This window comes from Hydractinia symbiolongicarpus, chromosome 9, assembly GCF_029227915.1.
Source record: "Hydractinia symbiolongicarpus strain clone_291-10 chromosome 9, HSymV2.1, whole genome shotgun sequence".
Classification (NCBI taxonomy): Eukaryota; Metazoa; Cnidaria; class Hydrozoa; order Anthoathecata; family Hydractiniidae; genus Hydractinia; species Hydractinia symbiolongicarpus.
The window spans coordinates 13,775,253-13,793,133 of record NC_079883.1 but is presented as its reverse complement, the minus strand read 5'-3'; the positions used below and the strand labels follow the sequence as shown (position 1 = coordinate 13,793,133).

The 17,881-nt window shown below is 31.9% G+C and overlaps 3 protein-coding genes across 4 annotated transcripts in view; all 3 read left to right on the top strand.

The window, feature by feature from the left end:
- The window catches only part of LOC130657053 (protein FAM98B-like), a 36,417-nt gene that overhangs the window by 13,162 nt on the left and 5,374 nt on the right, over positions 1-17,881 (top strand). Inside the window, exons 2-7 of one of the 2 annotated variants that reach the window (XM_057460016.1) lie at positions 13,556-13,631; positions 13,929-14,068; positions 15,470-15,520; positions 16,509-16,577; positions 17,126-17,208; positions 17,703-17,810. In XM_057460016.1, the coding sequence (XP_057315999.1) occupies positions 13,573-13,631; positions 13,929-14,068; positions 15,470-15,520; positions 16,509-16,577; positions 17,126-17,208; positions 17,703-17,810 (510 nt within the window). In that variant the 5' untranslated portion in view covers positions 13,556-13,572. Of the gene's footprint in view, positions 1-13,227; positions 13,632-13,928; positions 14,069-15,469; positions 15,521-16,508; positions 16,578-17,125; positions 17,209-17,702; positions 17,811-17,881 lie in introns of those variants that run through there. The other variant, XM_057460015.1, reaches the window with a different exon arrangement.
- LOC130657055 (26S proteasome non-ATPase regulatory subunit 8-like) lies at positions 528-10,421 on the top strand. Its single transcript, XM_057460018.1, has 9 exons — positions 528-688; positions 5,461-5,533; positions 5,901-6,003; positions 6,516-6,609; positions 7,067-7,138; positions 7,217-7,243; positions 8,719-8,792; positions 9,771-9,882; positions 10,096-10,421. Exons 1-9 carry the CDS (start codon positions 539-541, stop codon positions 10,225-10,227), a joined length of 837 nt encoding a protein of 278 aa, XP_057316001.1. The 5' UTR covers positions 528-538; the 3' UTR covers positions 10,228-10,421.
- On the top strand, positions 10,663-12,851 carry LOC130657054 (ferrochelatase, mitochondrial-like). The gene has a single exon (XM_057460017.1). It carries the CDS (start codon positions 11,067-11,069, stop codon positions 12,282-12,284), a length of 1,218 nt encoding a protein of 405 aa, XP_057316000.1. The 5' UTR covers positions 10,663-11,066; the 3' UTR covers positions 12,285-12,851.

The window sequence follows — 17,881 nt, the reverse complement described above, 5'->3', positions numbered from 1 at the left end:
TTTATTGAATTTGTAGACCTTTGGGTAAGGAAATTTGTCTACAATGCTATTCTACTTTAATTCGTATCATAACTTATGTATCTTAACACATTTTAAATTAATCATAAAAAATAAAAGAGCATCCCTGTTGATGTGTAAATCAAAGATTGGTGATAAGCTTTTAAAAGCGCCAATCAGCCCACCCTTGTTCCCATGTTTTTTTATATGGCGAATATTTTTATACGGCGAAAAATATGTTTATTTAAAAAAACAAAAATCCCTGGTGACGAGGGTGTCAGTCAGCTATATAAATAAAGTGCGCAAAATTTAAACATGCGCGAAAATTAATTGCGCGAAACAGGTGCAGACCAGGCGCGTTTAAGAAATTTTTTGTTGCCCAGTTCTGGACATTTCGGATCAAAATCTTTCATAACGTTAGTAATTAATACCCTGATTAATTACGGAGTTTCATGCCGCGCAGGTCTGGACGGGGAAAAAGTACGCGGAAGAAGGGGTGTATGGGCGAACCAACTTTTCGCCTTGTCATGATTTTGCGGAAATGCTTAGTCATCATATTTTACAAAAAATGGCAGGCATAAAAATGGCAGCTTCAGGGCCAGTTGTTTCCATGTATCAAAATTTGATAAAGGAATGGACAAAAAAGCCTGCCAACTTGGATAATGTTGGAAAACTGTTGACACAGTTAAAGGTTTGCTTTATTTATTCAACATAATAATAATAATATTTAAACCTTTACAATCCTTTCCATTTCTATAGATGACTTTCCAATGTTTTTAAACGTTTTGTGAACTAACTAAAGTTTACCTCACGCGAATAAACAAGTTAATCTATATAAAAGAAGTTTCACTAGTTAATAGTCAGGGAAATTCTACAGTCATGATTGTTTGCAAAATCTTTTACAAAACACTGATTGTGCAGCGTGTGTGCGGCTTAAAAAACCCTGCAACGAGGCCCACGACACATAATAAACATAAATCCAGTGACCTTTTCTACATGTTTGTATGGTAGTTGATCAGTACTTTTGGAACTGGAAATGAGTTTTATGTAATATATCGTGAAATATATATAACATTGTCTTCCATCAAAGTTGACTCAATATCAAGGACCTCAAAACAACTGATTTTTATTGCTTTTTTACCACCATGGTTGGTCTTCATATGGAAATATAGTACTGAAATCAGGCTGCCTAACATTGTGAGTGTGTATCATAGGTTCTAATTTTGTTCTTTTGTTTTGTTGTTGTGTATGTGCACGAGGGTGCCGATAAGCTGCAAATGCCAGCATATATAAGGGCGAGCTCGGGCGAATTTTTGAATTAAATTGACGGTTGTTCGCCGAAACCACCCACACTTTCCCGAACTCGCCCGGAGCATTCCCTAAATGCAACACCTTGTAATACAAACATGGCGGACAACAGTTAAAGGCATGCGCTTGAAGAGAAAGGAGTTAATAAAGTTTATGTGTAAGTTATTTATCAAGTAAATCTTATTAAAAACCATCAAAAACAGTTCTTTTAAGGTGTGAGTAAGGGAAAAAGTGTGATGTTTTAAAATAGCTTCTGTTAAAATTACGTGAAAGTTGTAATATTGTTGTTTAATATTTTCTAAAAGTTTATAAAATTGCCTAAAAGATAATATGAAAATTATTGGAAACAAAATAATATTTAAGACGTTAAAAGACGCTAAAAAATGACCCTTCCTTTACTAATGCATCTCCATTTACAAAACTTTTAGTTTTTCATAATTGACGTTCACTGTTTTGTAATCACAACACATTGACCTAAAAACGATCTGAAAATTATAGTGTAATTTTTTTCCGTTTTGAAGATATTTTCCATTAACTTTTTATAATGAATTGCAAACCATAATTCACTAAAAAATATGTCATAACTCGAGATCTGTTCACACTTACGAATTCAATATAAAATCGTTTGTAGATATAACATCTGTCTTCAAAAGCCGCTCACCTTCCACCTTGTAGCTTTTGTGGTTTTGTAAATGATGATGAAAAGACTAGCAGTACTAACACAAAAAGTGAACATTGCGAAAAAGAGCTGTAAGTAAAAAATCTTCATTTTCGTATAGTTAAATGGTCGCTGCAGGTGTTTTTAACAACTTCTGTACAACGTGCATGTCTGCTCATATTCACACTTAAAAACATATTCACAAGAAGAGAGATGGGCAAAGTAAAAATAAACAAAAAGGTAAAGGAAAAAATGTTTCAGAATCTGATTGGATAAAGATTAAAAAAAATGATATGATAACGTAAATGTCGTATTCGCTATCGCTGCATAAAACATCCATTTTTTTCTTTCAACTAACAAACTTTTGTTCAACTAGCAGATTATTTTTTTATTTTCAATGTTCGCTTAGCTGGAGAGTCGAAACACATTTTTCTAATTTTTTTCCTCTTTTTTGAAGAAGCAGAAGCTTTATGACGATAAGTAGACATTTTTTATTATTTTATGTATAGCTTGATGTTGTTAGTGTTGCTCAATTGTAAAAAAAACTTTTTTTCCCAAAAAAGCATTAATGAAAGTCAAGGTGAAATAAGTTGTGATTACGTTATTGTTACAAAATATGCTCATATCACAGTTTATTCCCAAAGTGAGAAACATAAACATTTACACCTATATTTGATCTTTTTAGCACGTTCAGCTGGAAGACAAATAATGAGGATTGTGTTTTTGGAAATAAAGTCACATTTCTATCCTATTTCATAAAAAAATAATTTCACCATTAAAAGTTCACTTTTTTTTATAAAAGAAGTTAAAAAAAAAATTTGCAAAAAAACTATTTTTTTCTCTAACTCACACCTTAAGCATTTTTGCTATCACATGGTTAGTTCATTTTAATTTTTATACTTTTTTAAATAATTTGTGGTGAATCATTGAGTGTTTTTGTGGTGAATCTTTTTTTTTGTTCAGGCATTGTTCGGTTCTAAGTGGGTTTTTTCAGGCAAATACCCGAATTTTTTTCAAAATGCTGAACTTGCCAGAAAACGCCGCACTTTTCACGGTGTATGCGACTTATTGGCACCCTCATGCATGCACCTGAAAATGAAGTTTGCATTGTGTAGCCACCAACTGCCACATTTTGTTTGCATAATGTTTTAACTAAACTAAACTAATGATAATTGTTGAAAACACACTCCCGCATGGTCAGAAGTTTGCCTACAGTAATGCCTAAATGTAATGTTACATGTGCACAATAGTTATCACCTTTACATGAGCTTTCAGTAGCCTCAGAACATTTGTTTGTTTTGTATATATATCCATTGTTAAATACATGATCTATTTTTGCAGGTCAAAAACAATAGAGTTCATGTGAAATTTAATGATTGCATGAAAACGAAGAACGACGATAGAAAACCTTCATGTTAATGCATTTTAAATGTTTAAGAACAAAGATTGACGATAAAAATGCTTTGTACGATGGCGTTTTTAAAAGTATAAGAACGAAGAATGTCGATAGAAAAGCTTCTTTAGATCATGCTTTAAAAGTTTAAGCGTTAAAAGAGGCTATAGAATTGTTTTTTAGATCGCATCGCAAAAACACAATGTTCTCACAATTAGGAAAGTCAAAAGTTAAGTTTTTAGATTTTTTCTTTCTTCGGCATTGAAATTTAATTTGTTTTCAAAATCTTATCATGAAGGGAAAAGTCCCGAATGGAGGGTTTTTCTGTTTTTTGTGTTAAACGTTGCTTTTATAAGAAGAACTTTTAAAAGTTTTAATGTTAAAAAATATGTTTCAATGATAAAAGAAATTTTACTAAAAGTTTTAGAAAGTAGCAGCATTAGTTTTTTTTAAATATTTAACTAAACAAAACTTTTTTTAGTGCGATGAAAAAACCCAAATATTTCTGAGAAGAATTAAAACTTTTTAGCGCGATAAGAGAAAACACTTGCAAAAAAAACAATCCTTTTCACAGTAACCTTTTCACAGCACAGTAAAAAGAGTGTAATATTATTCTTGAATATTATAGTTGATATTTTGTGATTGTTAACACATTTAAACAATAGAAACATCTCACACATTTCAGCATCATTTTTACAGTATTATGTTTAATAATACCTTCATTGAATTGTACCAAAAGTAATGCTTCAGCATATATCCAGCTTATGTAAAAACTACTTATAAGGACATTCATGCTATTTATCTCACAATTATATATATGCCCTGCAAAAGTCTGGAATATGCTCTGCTGATGTCTTTTGTTCTAAAATGATGAAACACATCCTAAGAAGCTTTTTGATTGCTGTATTTTACTCTGAAATTACAACAAACATCTGAATAAACCTGAGAAGTATACTGTATTTCGTTATAAAATGACAAAAAGGCATTCTTACAATGGTTCAAAATTGCTGTATCTGATTTTGATTATAAATTAATCATAACTTTCCAATAATTAGCATTTAAACATTATATGTTTACTATCTAAAACAAATGTTTTTTGCAATCACAACCTGCCTCACTGTTACAGAAAATTTTTTTGATTTAAAACAAAACTAAAATTAAAATAATAGAGTTAACAACCTGCTAATTTTCTGTGTGTGAATTTTACAAAGGTGTCTATATATGTCGTTTTCCACACTGATACAATCATAAAGTTTATTGTACAAATTTCGTCGGTAAATAATTTTTATTGTTTATTTGCTGCGTACTTTATTCCTACTTAATGTCTTCAATTAACGAATCAATATTTTTAAAATAATAAATATATTGTGTATTGATATATTGATGTCTTTCCATTGTTTGTCTGCCTATAAGTGGATTTACTATGGGTTATGCAACTAGCAGGTAAACCATCACATCTATATATACATATGTACAAAGTATTGTTATCATAGGGAAATCCCCTGTATGTAATAATTATTTCTTAAACCACATTCATTATGAATTTATGTAACATAAGGAACAGGATTTTTTTTTTAATGTGGAACTATCTTTGCTGTGTTTGTTAAAAAATTAGTGATCAGCTTTTATTTGTTTCACACATAATGAAATATCTTACAACATACATTTTGAGTGATTTGAATTTTATGGATGGAATGTATTTGGAGATGCTTTGGCCAACATTTTTCTAAATAATTTTTGCATTGTAAGAGGAAGTAATTTTAGTAGCTTTATTGTTTAAATATCACAAATATACTGCAGTTGTTGGACACCTTCAATTTTGCTAGCCTCTTAGATAATAGTACAGATTGTAATATAGACTGCTATATTGTTTGTTTTTTGATGCATGTGTATACATACATGGATTAAATGAGAAATACTGTGGATTCTTCCATGGGCACACAGCTAGTGTAATAATTATTTCTTAAGCCACATTCATTATGAATTTATGTAACATAAGGAACAGGATTTTTGTTTTTGTTTTTTTAGTGTAGAACTGTATCTTTAGATCATTTTAATTAGCATATAGCACATAAAAGAAAGAGATTTTTTGTATTTATTTTAGCTTGCGTTAACAGAACTGCAGTTCATGCCCACCTCTGGTACTAATCCTTCACCACAAGAACTTGTTGTAGCTAGTAAGATATTTTTGTAAATTTTTGTGTAACAGTTGTGTAATAAATTAAGTTGTTGTTTTTTTTAAAAAAAAATTGCTTTGTACAGTTGTTTGCTCATTACGATAAAGACAATTGAGTGCATTTTTTTAAAAAATTTAGCTTTAGCAGGAACAACTTATGGAAATTGTGCCCTGTGTGATGAAAATGTCGAACACATAAATACAATAAAGTTAAACAAGATTAGTTTTTCACTGTAAACAATAATTTTCAAGGCTATTTTATTGTTAGGTAATTAAAAAAAAAACCTGGATGTTTTGTTATTAGCTGTATTTGTTATAAAAAAAACAGTGCATTTGGATTATGCCAAGTAAAATTCTTAAAAATATAGGAGATGTCCTGGAGATCGGAGTTCAGTACAGCCTGGAAAGAAAAGATATTCCAGCATTTGAAAGATACATGTCTCAATTAAAATGCTACTATTTTGATTACAGGTATTATTAATCTAGTTTTTATGATGAATTATTACTAAGTCATGTTTGTGATTTAAATTTCCTTTCGTTTAGCTGCAGTTAGTTGATAGTTCATCCATCCATAAATGGGTTAATGAGAACACTCCAAATATTTTGATTTGGTTTACAGATTTTTTAAAAAGGTTTTTTTATTTACCAGACATTCTATTGAAAGATTTCTTATGATATTCCAATCGGGATTTGCATATTTAGGCAAATTATTTCATCCAAAAAATAAGTTAAATCCATAATAAAATAAGCTATTTTTTGATAATTAGCATATTCAATTAAACATCCATAGGAAACGACTTCTTGCTTAAATTGATGGCATGTTTTTTCCTGTTTGTTTGAGTATGAATGAAGTACAGCTAACTGCAGCTTTAACTTTATTGTGACTTCTTAATGAGAATTATATTATAATACATTGCTTGCATTGTTTTTTTAAAACAACACAACCAATGTCTTTTCTATTATCATCATTTTTGCCATTACAGTGGAGTGCTTGCAGAGTCACCATACCTTTACCAATTGCTTGGATTAAATTTGATGTGTCTGTTAGCACAAAACCGGTTAGCTGAATTTCACACAGTGAGTTCCTTTTGTCTGTAGTTTGTATGCATCAAGAAATCAATATTGTGATGTATATGTAGGAAAATAAGCTAATAAAGCACTTAATATTACCACCATGTGATAAAACTAGTTACAATTCTGTAAGAGAACGCTCCACAGAATGAAAAATTTAATTTTTAGGAACAAAAATACTTTTTTATTTTTATCATTCTATTCACATATTTCAGTTAAGCATACAATTTGTATATGTAAATTATAAAATTTTAGTCTATAGTCTATACCTATATTTATATCTATATGTTGTAAACTTTAACATTGCATTTTATTCTGGAACTGCTTTTTATTTAAGAGGAAATAAATAAAGTGATTACCAAAAAGGGAAATAAAGCGTTGATTCTACGTGCATGAAATTTAATTAACTTGTTAACCGATGAATAGTATTGCAAGTTTTCTCTATTCATTTTTGTTTTCATAGGAGTTAGAATTATTACCTGCCAAGGAATTGCAAGAGAATGTTTATATAAGATGCCCAGTTGCATTAGAGCAGGTATTTAGTATGAATGTTTTTTGTTTCTTTATTATAACAACTGGTCAAAATATCTTAACTTATTCTTTCTTTTTTCAGTATTTGATGGAAGGAAATTATAACAAGGTATAACATTTTCTGTCTTTTCGCTGCAGTAAAATATGCTGACCTATTGTATTTAGATGTTATTCTATAGATCAAAATTATGAGTAAGTCAGTTTTTGACTGGTGTATTGACCTTGAAAACCTTATACATCCATCATTCTAAGAAAAAAAACCTTGAAAATCTTGAAACAAATATTTATGAAACCAATCATTCATAGTAAATATGTTGTATTTGTATAAGTAATTCTGCACATTATCTTCAGAAGTGCTGCAGAGATGATGAATCGAGTGGGACTTAAACCCACAACCTCTCACTTGCTGGGCAATTGCTCTACCGAATATGCTATCTATTCAATGCTAACTCTCTAGCACATGTAGTGAACGAGGTGAAGCTACTATACCTCCTTGCGACATACCACGAGAGCGAGACATATGTCCTCCTTGCCACATACCTTTCTACTAACACATGCCAACAAGATATCACCGAATAATGCACAATCGGAGCTCAAGTACAAACCGCCTAATCAAATTTGCCGCGCCCGGGAGAGGCATTTGCCCAAAGAGCCTGATTTTGGAACTAAGTAAAACAAGGGTTTAAGTTCAACTTGATCTATCTCCTTACAGCACTTGGAAAGATAATGTACTGGATTACTTATACAAATATACCTCACATGTGCACCGTTGTTCCTATAAATATGTTGTGTTTCCACTTTTTTAACTGATTTTTCATATGTTTAAATGTTCAGAATTTGCTTCTTTGGATGTGTTTTTACATTATACCTTATTGTGTAGCTAGGTACTTTGGAACCTTTAACCCTATACTGGGCTTTTAAATGTAGGCGAAACCCCCTCCACAACTTTTAATAGGTTTTTAGATGGCATCAAACTTGACACACTTATAGTATGTGAGTAAGAAAAAAAATATCAGCAATAAATTTTTGATGATATCGGCACTTTTCCTGTAACATTATCGCAAACTTGAAATTTGCTCAAAATACCATGATCTGTTTAAAATTCAATTACTTTAGTTAGTTTAGTTTCCCTATTATATGGACTTTATAGACGTTTAAGGGGGTAGTCTCGAGTAATGGCCAATATCTAGGACCCTAAGGTATGGGACTTGCATACAGGTGTCTTTAATATAAAATTTATTTATTTATTTATCACAAATATTTATACAGGATGGCCATTCAAAAATTAATAAAACATACAATACATATTATATACAAAATTTCTGTTCTTCCATGGGTCCTGTTTAAAAATTCAGCATACAAAGAAAACCGGCAGGCAGGTGACTAACTCCTCCTCCCCACCCCAGTATATTTAGGGTTATAAGAACAACATCTCTATTTCTGAATAATCCAACTTAGTTGTGGTCTTTGGAAAACAAAGTTTTTGTCTTTCAGCAAATTTTTCTGAAACTGTGATCTACAATTTCAAAGACAAAGACTTCAAAATGGCGTAATTTAACTTTTATTAATGATATTTCTTTTTAGGTTTTTTTAAGCAAAGGAAATGTGCCTGCTGAAAGTTATCATTTCTTCATCAATATTCTCTTGGATACATTGAGGTAATATATACGATGTTTAAAAAGGCCTTGTTGTTCCTTAAAACAAAGCAAACAAACCACAAGAGTTTGAAGTAAATAATGCAGCAGTTTAAAATCTAAGTTTGTTGAGGCCAAATCTAAGTAGACTTTTTATCCAACACCTTATTGAAACACGTCATAACATTTTATGTATTTTTTCTTCATCCAAGTTTAGCGATACAGAACAAATTTTATATTTTGTTTTCTATATCTTACACGTTATTTTTTTGTTGTTGTTTGTGAAACAGTCATATTTTTTTATTGAAGCTTGCTCCTGTAAATAATTTTCTCAATCCCACTTTGCTCTGCATATTTTCATCGCTTAAAATAAATATTCTATCGCTGGAAGTCACTGTGAACGTTTGAGAATCAAAATGGCAGATGAAGTCAATTTTTACTGTAGTCAAAAAAATCTGCATAGCAAAGCAGGAGTCTTTAATTAAACTTTAATTAAATAAGTATTAAAAATAAACTCCATGCGAAAAATGCACATATTTTGCCTTTAATATAATGTAGATACTTATTTAAAAATTCGAATTTAAAATATCAAGTTACAAAGGTTAAATTTAGATTGTAGTGGTAAAATTTATTATTTATTATTTCCTCGTAAATTTGAGAAGTTTGCAGCCATTTTCGTTAGCGATATCTAAAGTTTAATTGTTTCTTCACTTAGAGGTTTGGTGGTTTTTCACTTTCTTCTTCGCCATATAGCTGCGCTCTTATAAACAAGTTATTTGTGTTGCGTGAATATTGGAAGCGTCTTTTTGCAGAATTAGTTACCGTTAACCGGCTGTTATTTTAAGCGTTGATATTGTATTCTCACAGATTCACATCAGGCAAATTAATGATCACCTCAATTTTTCAGTACATGTAGTGTTTAAAAAACTCAACTTGTAATTATTTCAGAGATGTTATTATCTTTAGTACCTTTGTTCCATATCTGTAAACTTATATTTATAGAGACGAAGTTGCTGTATGTATTGAAAAGTCATACAATAGAATATCTCAGAAGGAGGCTTGCAGAATGTTGTTTTTCGACAAACAAAAGGATTTGTTGTCTTATACTGGGAAGGTAAATAACAATTAAATTTGTTCACTAAGCCAAAGATGTAGCTGCAAGTAGCGTGAAGCAAATTCCTGTGGATCTTCTCAACCAGTGAATTGCCAAAGATTTCTACTGGCAAAAAACTACTTGTTTTTAATGCTACTTATGAAATGCTTGTGTAATGAGTAAAACTAGTAGAACATTTGAGTTTGCTTTAAAGATTTTTCTGCTGTTCTTTAGAGAAACTGGGAATTGGACGTCACTAAGAATTACATTTTTCAATCACAAGTTCACCAACAAAAAGATATTCCATCGTTAAAAATTATTGAACATTGTTTATCCTATGCTAAAGAGCTGGAAAGAATTGTATAGAGTCTATGGATTTTGGAGAATTTCTTTTTTTTATATTCTGGCAAATTGTTTACTTGAATGTTTTCAAAGTGTTGTGGGTAGATTGGATTGCTAACGTCTATTATTTAATAAACGCAGAACTGATGAAGTTGTTTAGTATCCTGCTTGGTTTGCTGTGTTAAACTTCTAAAATAGAATAAATAAATAAGAAAGGATTTGTTCTTTTTTTGTTTTTTGGACCAAATAAATGGAGTACGAAAAATAGAAAAACAATTATCTGTTTGGTGTGACTAAACGCAGGCGCCTTTTATTTTTATTTATGTAAAGTTTTCATTTGACACGTGTTTTCATTTCTTCGTTACGTCAAATTTGGTCTATCTTTCTTCAACTTATGTTTGAGATGTTTTAAAAAGTTAAAAGTTTGCAATATAAAATACAATTTTGTTGATTTATATAGTTAACATAAGGACTGCTAACTAATTTAGTCTGAAAGACTTCAGTACATTTAAAAACTTCAAAAATTTTAAAAGCGGTAAGCGGATAATGGGCTATATGGTCAGGTAGTGCGATGGTGTTTTTCACAAAGAAAACACAGTAAGCCAATATTTAGCTTTTATGGGGATTTTTGTTTGTTATGTAATGCGTTTCTTGTTTTTTTTTTTTTTTCTTGTTTTTTCTCTTGCGAAGCGCACACAATAAAACGTCTTGCATTTTAAAATCTATTTGTTATTCCATATAGTTTTATAAGAAAGTAATTCTAGGACTATATTGTTTGTACTCGCTTTCTGTGAAAAAATCCTGCTCAGGGAGATAGCGCAAATTTGTTGTTCTAGTTGTCAAAGCTATCAATATTGCGCTTAATGCTTTTGAACGTTTTTTTAGATAAGATAGATATGAATATCAGTAGTAAAACGTTTTTGTTGGCAAGACAGAAGTGCTTACACACAACAGTCAGTAGACTTCTTGCTACTTCAGCAGCATGTCATACGTCAACAAAACCAAAAACTGGTGTTATGATGATCAATATGGGTGGTCCTTCAACACTTGAAGAAGTTGGTCCTTTTTTAAGTCGATTATTTCATGATAAAGATCTGATTCCTTTACCTGCACAAAAGCAACTTGCACCATTTATTGCGACACGTAGAACACCATCAATTGTGGAGCAGTACCGACAAATTGGTGGTGGTTCGCCTATACGAAAATGGACAGAACACCAAGGTGAAGAAATGATCAAACTTTTAGATAAAATCTCCCCTGAAACAGCACCGCACAAGTTTTATGTTGGGTTTCGATATGCTGATCCCTTGACTGAGGACACTTTAAACGAAATGGAGGCAGATGGTATTGAGCGTGCTATCGCTTTTACGCAGTACCCGCAGTATTCATGTTCTACAACAGGCAGCAGCTTAAATGCAATATATCGCTATTACAAACAACTAAACGTACCCTCTTCCATAGAATGGTCTGTCATTGACCGGTGGCCAACTCATCATGGACTTATAAAAGCTTTTACCCAAACCATAGTTGATGAATTAGAGAAGTTTCCTCCCGAAGTTAAAGACGATGTTGTTATACTTTTCTCTGCTCATTCTTTACCAATGTCAGTTGTCAACCGTGGGGATCCATATCCTCAAGAAGTTGCTGCCACAGTGCAACGAGTGATGGAGATGCTTAACTTCTCCCACACGTATCGGTTATGCTGGCAATCCAAAGTCGGTCCTTTGCCATGGCTAGGACCGCAAACTGATGAAGCAATAAAAGGATTTGTGAAAAACGGGAACAAGAATTTACTTCTCGTCCCAATTGCCTTTACGTCTGATCACATTGAGACGTTATTTGAGCTTGATTTAGAATACGCTGGCCAGTTGGCAAAGGAAGTTGGTGTTGAGAATATCCGACGTTCCAGTGCAATGAATGACAATTCAATTTTCATTCAAGCTTTAGCTGATATTGTTCGTGCACACATATACTCGGGCGAGGCTTGCACAAAGCAACTGGGATTGCGTTGTCCTCTTTGTGTGAATGCTACTTGTGGAAAAACAAAGGAATTTTTTGCAAGCCGTGGTCAAGTTTTGTAATAAAATTTTATTTTTCGACTGTTTAAGGTGTTGGTGGTAGGGGTTAGACAGTCGAAAATGCAACATTTAGAAAGTATTATGCCTTTCATTGTAGTTAGATTTTTTTATGACAAATTAGAGTTGTTTATTTTTTGTAGATATAGCAAGCGATTTTTTAAGACTTTAGATGTGTTGAAGGGGTGGTGTTTGAAAGAAAGTATGTTTATATGAAAATATTTTTCTGTTGTGAACATTGGATTTAAAAAGGTTGTTTTATATTTGCTCCCACCATTTGTAAAGTGTGGAATCATCTTCTGAATATACTTGCCTCGCTGATAAAGTTTGGAAAAACTTTACTTTCCAAAAAGATTTTGTCTTTTGCGTTCAGGATAGTGCTTAAATATAAATATAGATTTTTCGTCGTTGTAACACGCCCCTAATGGCTTTTAGATAAACCTTATATTTAATTTTCTATTTGAAAAATAGTTAAAATTATTTCATTGGAGCTTTTAGTTACTATTTTGTGGAGAAACATTTTTTTATTTAGTTGTAAGCAGTGTTATTTAAAATATAAAATTTATAACCCAACATCTTTTTATATCACAATAATCAATAATCAGTTTATTTTTCATTTCTTTATTTACAAGATTGAGCCTTTTTTTCTTTGGTTGCCAGCATATGTTAGTTTGCTGTACTAGCAACTGGCATTGCGCTAGTCTGTTTATTGTTTTGTCTTAAATTTCTCATTTGCGAATATGTTTTTCTCTTATGCCGTAATGTCTATTGACGGTTTTCCACTGGGAATGAGTAAATCATCCTAATACAAGGTGGCCACAAGTTATTGCAACTCCAGAAGCCATATGGCATTTAGTTTAGTGTAGGAAAAGTTCTGTAAAATACATGATAATGGAAGAGCCTTATATGTTTTAATATTAAGGGCTGACTTTCTCTTTCAATTTGGCACTAGGGTTCAGCAAATCTTAATTTGATCCAGTGCTTGTTTATATGGCTGAGATCAAAACATAAGCAACACAAAGCACCAGTTTGATAAATGCAAAAGACAACAATTTATATATTTGAAGTAAATAGTTAAACGAGGTTAGGTTTTAATTAGTGCATAATTGCTGTCCACAAAATAGTTTGGTGGTCGTTGTTTTTTTTCGATATTTTATTGGGCTTTTTTGGAATGGTTCTGGTAATTACAATCTGATTTTTAACTTGGGTTGCATGGAAATGTTGTTTGTTTGCTGTTAGTGTTTTTTTTCTGGAAACTTAAATCACTTTTTGCCATTAGCAACGAATTCATAAAATGAAGGATAAATTCAGTCAAATGGAAGATCGTGTCATTTCTGCACTTGAAGTACTCAAGTACGTGTTTATATTCTGTTTTTGTTTTGTTTGTTTATTTGTTTGTTTCCGTGTTCTCTTCTTTATTTGTTTGTCTATTACTCTTTTCCCATTCCCTAAGTTTTATAAATAAAACATGAAATTTTACTAAGCTGAAGCCATGTTGTGATTCATATTTCATACTGTTTTCTTTTTAACCTTTTTCTGTAAAATCGCAGGAAACTATGAAGCTACTTCCAGACAAATTAAACTGTACAAATTTAACCTTTCTGTTAGAAAGCTTGCTGTGAACCATACACGTTGGTTTGTTGTTTGTAGATATGACGAGAGTTGCTGTACAAAAGCGAAACTGAAAGATACTATCAATTCTGGTATAGTCGACGCACCGTTTATTCAGTTAATTGTTTGGTTAGCAACAAAATTGAAAGATTTTTGCCAGTTCGAAGAAATAGTCACTGGTAAAATTTCATTTATTAGAAGATTTTTTTTATTAAAATTTTTTTAACAAGCGATTTTTTAAATCTATTTGCAGCCATTTATTTAAAATGTAAGTTTAGCTAGTCTTTTATCCGCAAACAAAACCTGCAGCGCTAAATTTCTCCTGATTGGTCGTGTTACAGATAAAATCGTTGGCCATTTCACTTTGATGTCGAGACGGAGTGTGATAGTATCCCCTCCTTTTGTAGTCGCCCGTTTACTGTAGTGTGACTTTCCAGTCCAGTTTCTGCGGCCTTTGGACAACACGGATGATTGGAACAAAAGCTCCAATCCCAATGGCACTTTTTCGATCACTTTACAAAGTTACAAAAAGCATCAGCTCGCGAATCTGCGCCGCCAGTAGGCTGCGGAAGTTCTGCCACAAATGCGTATGTTTCGTAAGCATCATTTGAATTGCGCTGGTGGCTCTTTAATACGTCTGCATTGCGGAATAACCACTGTCAAGACTCACAAAAATCCCCGAATGTAAGAAAAAATGTCCAAACTGACGTCTAGGGTATAGATTTAACCAGAAGTCCTAAGTACTCTGTGGACATTGACAACTCTAATATAGAAGCAACCAATGTAATCACTTGTGGCTTCGAAATTCGAAATTAGCCGTTCTGTTTATTATATTTTTTCCGTGATTGTAAATGATTTAAAAAAGCAGGTTACATGTAGACAAATATTTCGTAAATATCTAAATAATAAAGGAGTTTTTTATTATTAAATGCAACGTTTATTTTTTCGACATACTTAAAAATATATTTGTGTATATTGCGAAAAATTTTGATACCATTCTTATGTCATTTGCGAAAAATGGCAATTGAGTATTTTTAAATTTGCGAAGTTATATCTACCTGCAAATCCAGTACAATTATTTTGAAAGACCATATGTAAAAGTGTTTTCGATAACAATCGGAGTCCCTAATTTTTTTATGGCTAGCTACAAGATGTTGACTGCAGAGTTTAACTATTTCGCCTTTTCGGCCGTTTTTAAAAAAGGACAAAAAAACTTTATTTTTTCGTTTTACTAATTTTTTCCATGATTTTGGTTAACAGGATTGTCAAGTCTAACTTCGTGTAAAAGCTGGATAGAAGTTTAAAGAACATTTTTTCCATTTTTTTCTGCTTCTTGATTGACCCTGACTCACTGTTATGTCTAATATGTTTGCAAAAACTGAGTGTTAAGTGTTTAGTGATGCCCAGTTGTAAATTGTTCATCTTAATCTCTTTTTGGTTAAAAGTTTTAACTTTTCCTTGGTATTGGAAAAGAGGCGAAAACAAATTCTCAGGAAATATCTAACTTCGCCCTATCCGCAAAACCATGAGTCATCCTGGTTTTTGTATAACGTTACCTGTGTGTCATTTGTTTGTTTTAGATAATCGAGAAACGTTCATATTGGAATTAAAAGGATTTGTCAGGGAACTAGGTACAGTGTTTTTAGCTACTACTGAACGTCTGTTCACAGTGTCATTTACAGTTCGTGAAACAACAGCTATAAGCAGTTATCTTTTTTTTGCGTACAAACTATCTCTGCCTCGTTAAAATCCTAAAAAATCTTAATAAGCCTAAGGCCTAATTTTTTCTTTCTTTTTTTTTAAAAAAAATCCTATAAATTTAAAATATTTATAGAAACCATCCATTTCTCAAACTCAATTTTATAATAGTTTTCTTTTTTTCTTCTCAATATATATTCTGTATCAGCTAATGCCAGAATGAAATCTGATCAATCCTACTTGTCTTCCTCAATTCCTTTGACATCCTTAATTCTGGTAATTATTCTAAGTTATACCTTTACTAAGTCGAATTTACCTAAAATCAATATGTGTTTTCCCTGCGAATTGAAAATATCTAGCTAAAATGCTCCTAAATATCCTTAATAAATAATTACGTACATAACGTGTCGTAGCTAATTAGAAGAGTTATCGTCATGAAAATTTCCACGAAATGTAAAACTTTTTCTACGCATCTTTTATATATGAGGCGCTCCAATTTTAAACCACATAATGTCACTTTGAGTCGGGTTATTTTTGTCCTCGTTTCCTATGCATATTGTAAGTTGTAAAATGCATACAAATTAAAATAAGACTGTTTATAGAAGTTATTTCAATCCTACTGTTACTTCTCTCTAAAAATCATGAAAATACAATCCATTAAAATTCACATGAAACCATGGGAAATACATTATGAAAGGTTCTAACAATGAACACAGCTTTATCAAGTTCCCACATATCTTGTGTTTTTTGTGTATTTTTTTGACCATGTGATTTTATATGACCTACATTTACTTAAAGTAGTCAATCACCTAATTTGAGGTAAAATGTTTTTAGGCCTATATATGTTTATGCCCAAATGCCCCAAAAATTGTTGTATTGCATACGTCATTCATTTTGACAGTGATTTTTATTTTCTTCCAGGTTTTCCTTATAATGACGTATTACAACGGTATGGCTTGAGTAGTGCTACTGGCAAATTGTTTATATTAGGTAAGGTTAATTCAAAGTTCCATTGTTGATATCAGTAGTCAGGTTTTTAAATTAAAATTAAGCTACTTTGTGCATTGCAACGTACTGCCTGGCAGTGAGCGATTCAAGTCGCGATCCTGGGAGCCACAAAAGAACCCACTACACTACGTGCAGCAATATGTTAAAGGTATACGCACATATAGCTTAACTGGGTGAAGCATATTTGTATATAGGGTATATATGGTTAATCATGACACATTCGTGTGGCTGTTCTTTACTGATGGTCCAGTGTTAGCAGTGTACAGATCTGCTTTAAATTGTTTATACCGATTATACTCCCGTTAACGTAAAGATAAACCATTTCCACTGGAAAATAGACACAGTTTTAACCCTTATCTACACAGCCGCTTACTTTTTAGAGAACTTTGAATTCCGAATGTTTTGACCTTGATAAATAAAAAAGTGCAAATGTAGATTAGTCATGGGTTTCATTGCTAGCAGCAGGCATGGTATCTACTACGAGACATGTTTCTGATTTTAAAGCTAGCTTTTATTGTTTTTGCTTTTAGATTTTTTAGTTAGTGAGTTACAAGCCTGTCATATGTATGCTTCAGCACATTGTGATGATGATGTGAATGCTGATGAAAAAATGGTGAGGAGGTTTTTTGGTAAATATTTGGGGCATTGTAAATTGAAGATGAAATGTTAAGGTTTTGGTTTTACTTATTTGTGACTCTAACTTTACTCTCTTCGTATAATATTAATCTACATGCCTGGTAATGCTTAAAAATTTCGGTGAAATATGCAAAAAATATCCTTCTACCAACTCCGTGGTATAGCAGGATATTAGGCAAGGAAGAGATCAATTTTGGCGGCCAGTTGCAATTTATAGGCAGCTGATACTGAAAATGCACTCGGAGGCAGGTGTCAAAAACTTAGAATCATAGTAATTAATTGAAACACAATTAACGTAATCGGATGTTGTTGAACCGTGAGACAAATCTATTAAACCAAACATTAAACCAATGTCCTTTGTATGTATTTTTGAATAGCAAAATGTAACGTTGTCCGTGCAAACAAAATGTCATGCAATTATGTAAATACGTTCTATTATTTCTTGTCAAATCGACTAGTTTTTATTTCCAGGATGTCGACTTAAATGCAACAGCTGTTTGCGTGCAAACCATTACAGATGTCCTTGATGTTCCCGCAACATCGAACGTCAAAAAACTTTTTGACGATGTCAAATCCAAGGTACTTAACTTATTGGTGATCGAATGCGGATAGAATAAATTTTCTATCGAACTTTTTTGGATTCTTCATTC

Coding starts and splice junctions, on each gene's coding strand:
- LOC130657054 (XM_057460017.1), top strand. CDS start 11,067: ATGCTTTTGAACGTTTTTTTAGATAAGATAGATATGAATATCAGTAGT.
- LOC130657055 (XM_057460018.1), top strand. CDS start 539: ATGCTTAGTCATCATATTTTACAAAAAATGGCAGGCATAAAAATGGCA. Junction 6,004..6,515: donor TGCTACTATTTTGATTACAG/GTATTATTAATC, acceptor TTGCCATTACAG/TGGAGTGCTTGCAGAGTCAC. Junction 9,883..10,095: donor TGTTGTCTTATACTGGGAAG/GTAAATAACAAT, acceptor GCTGTTCTTTAG/AGAAACTGGGAATTGGACGT.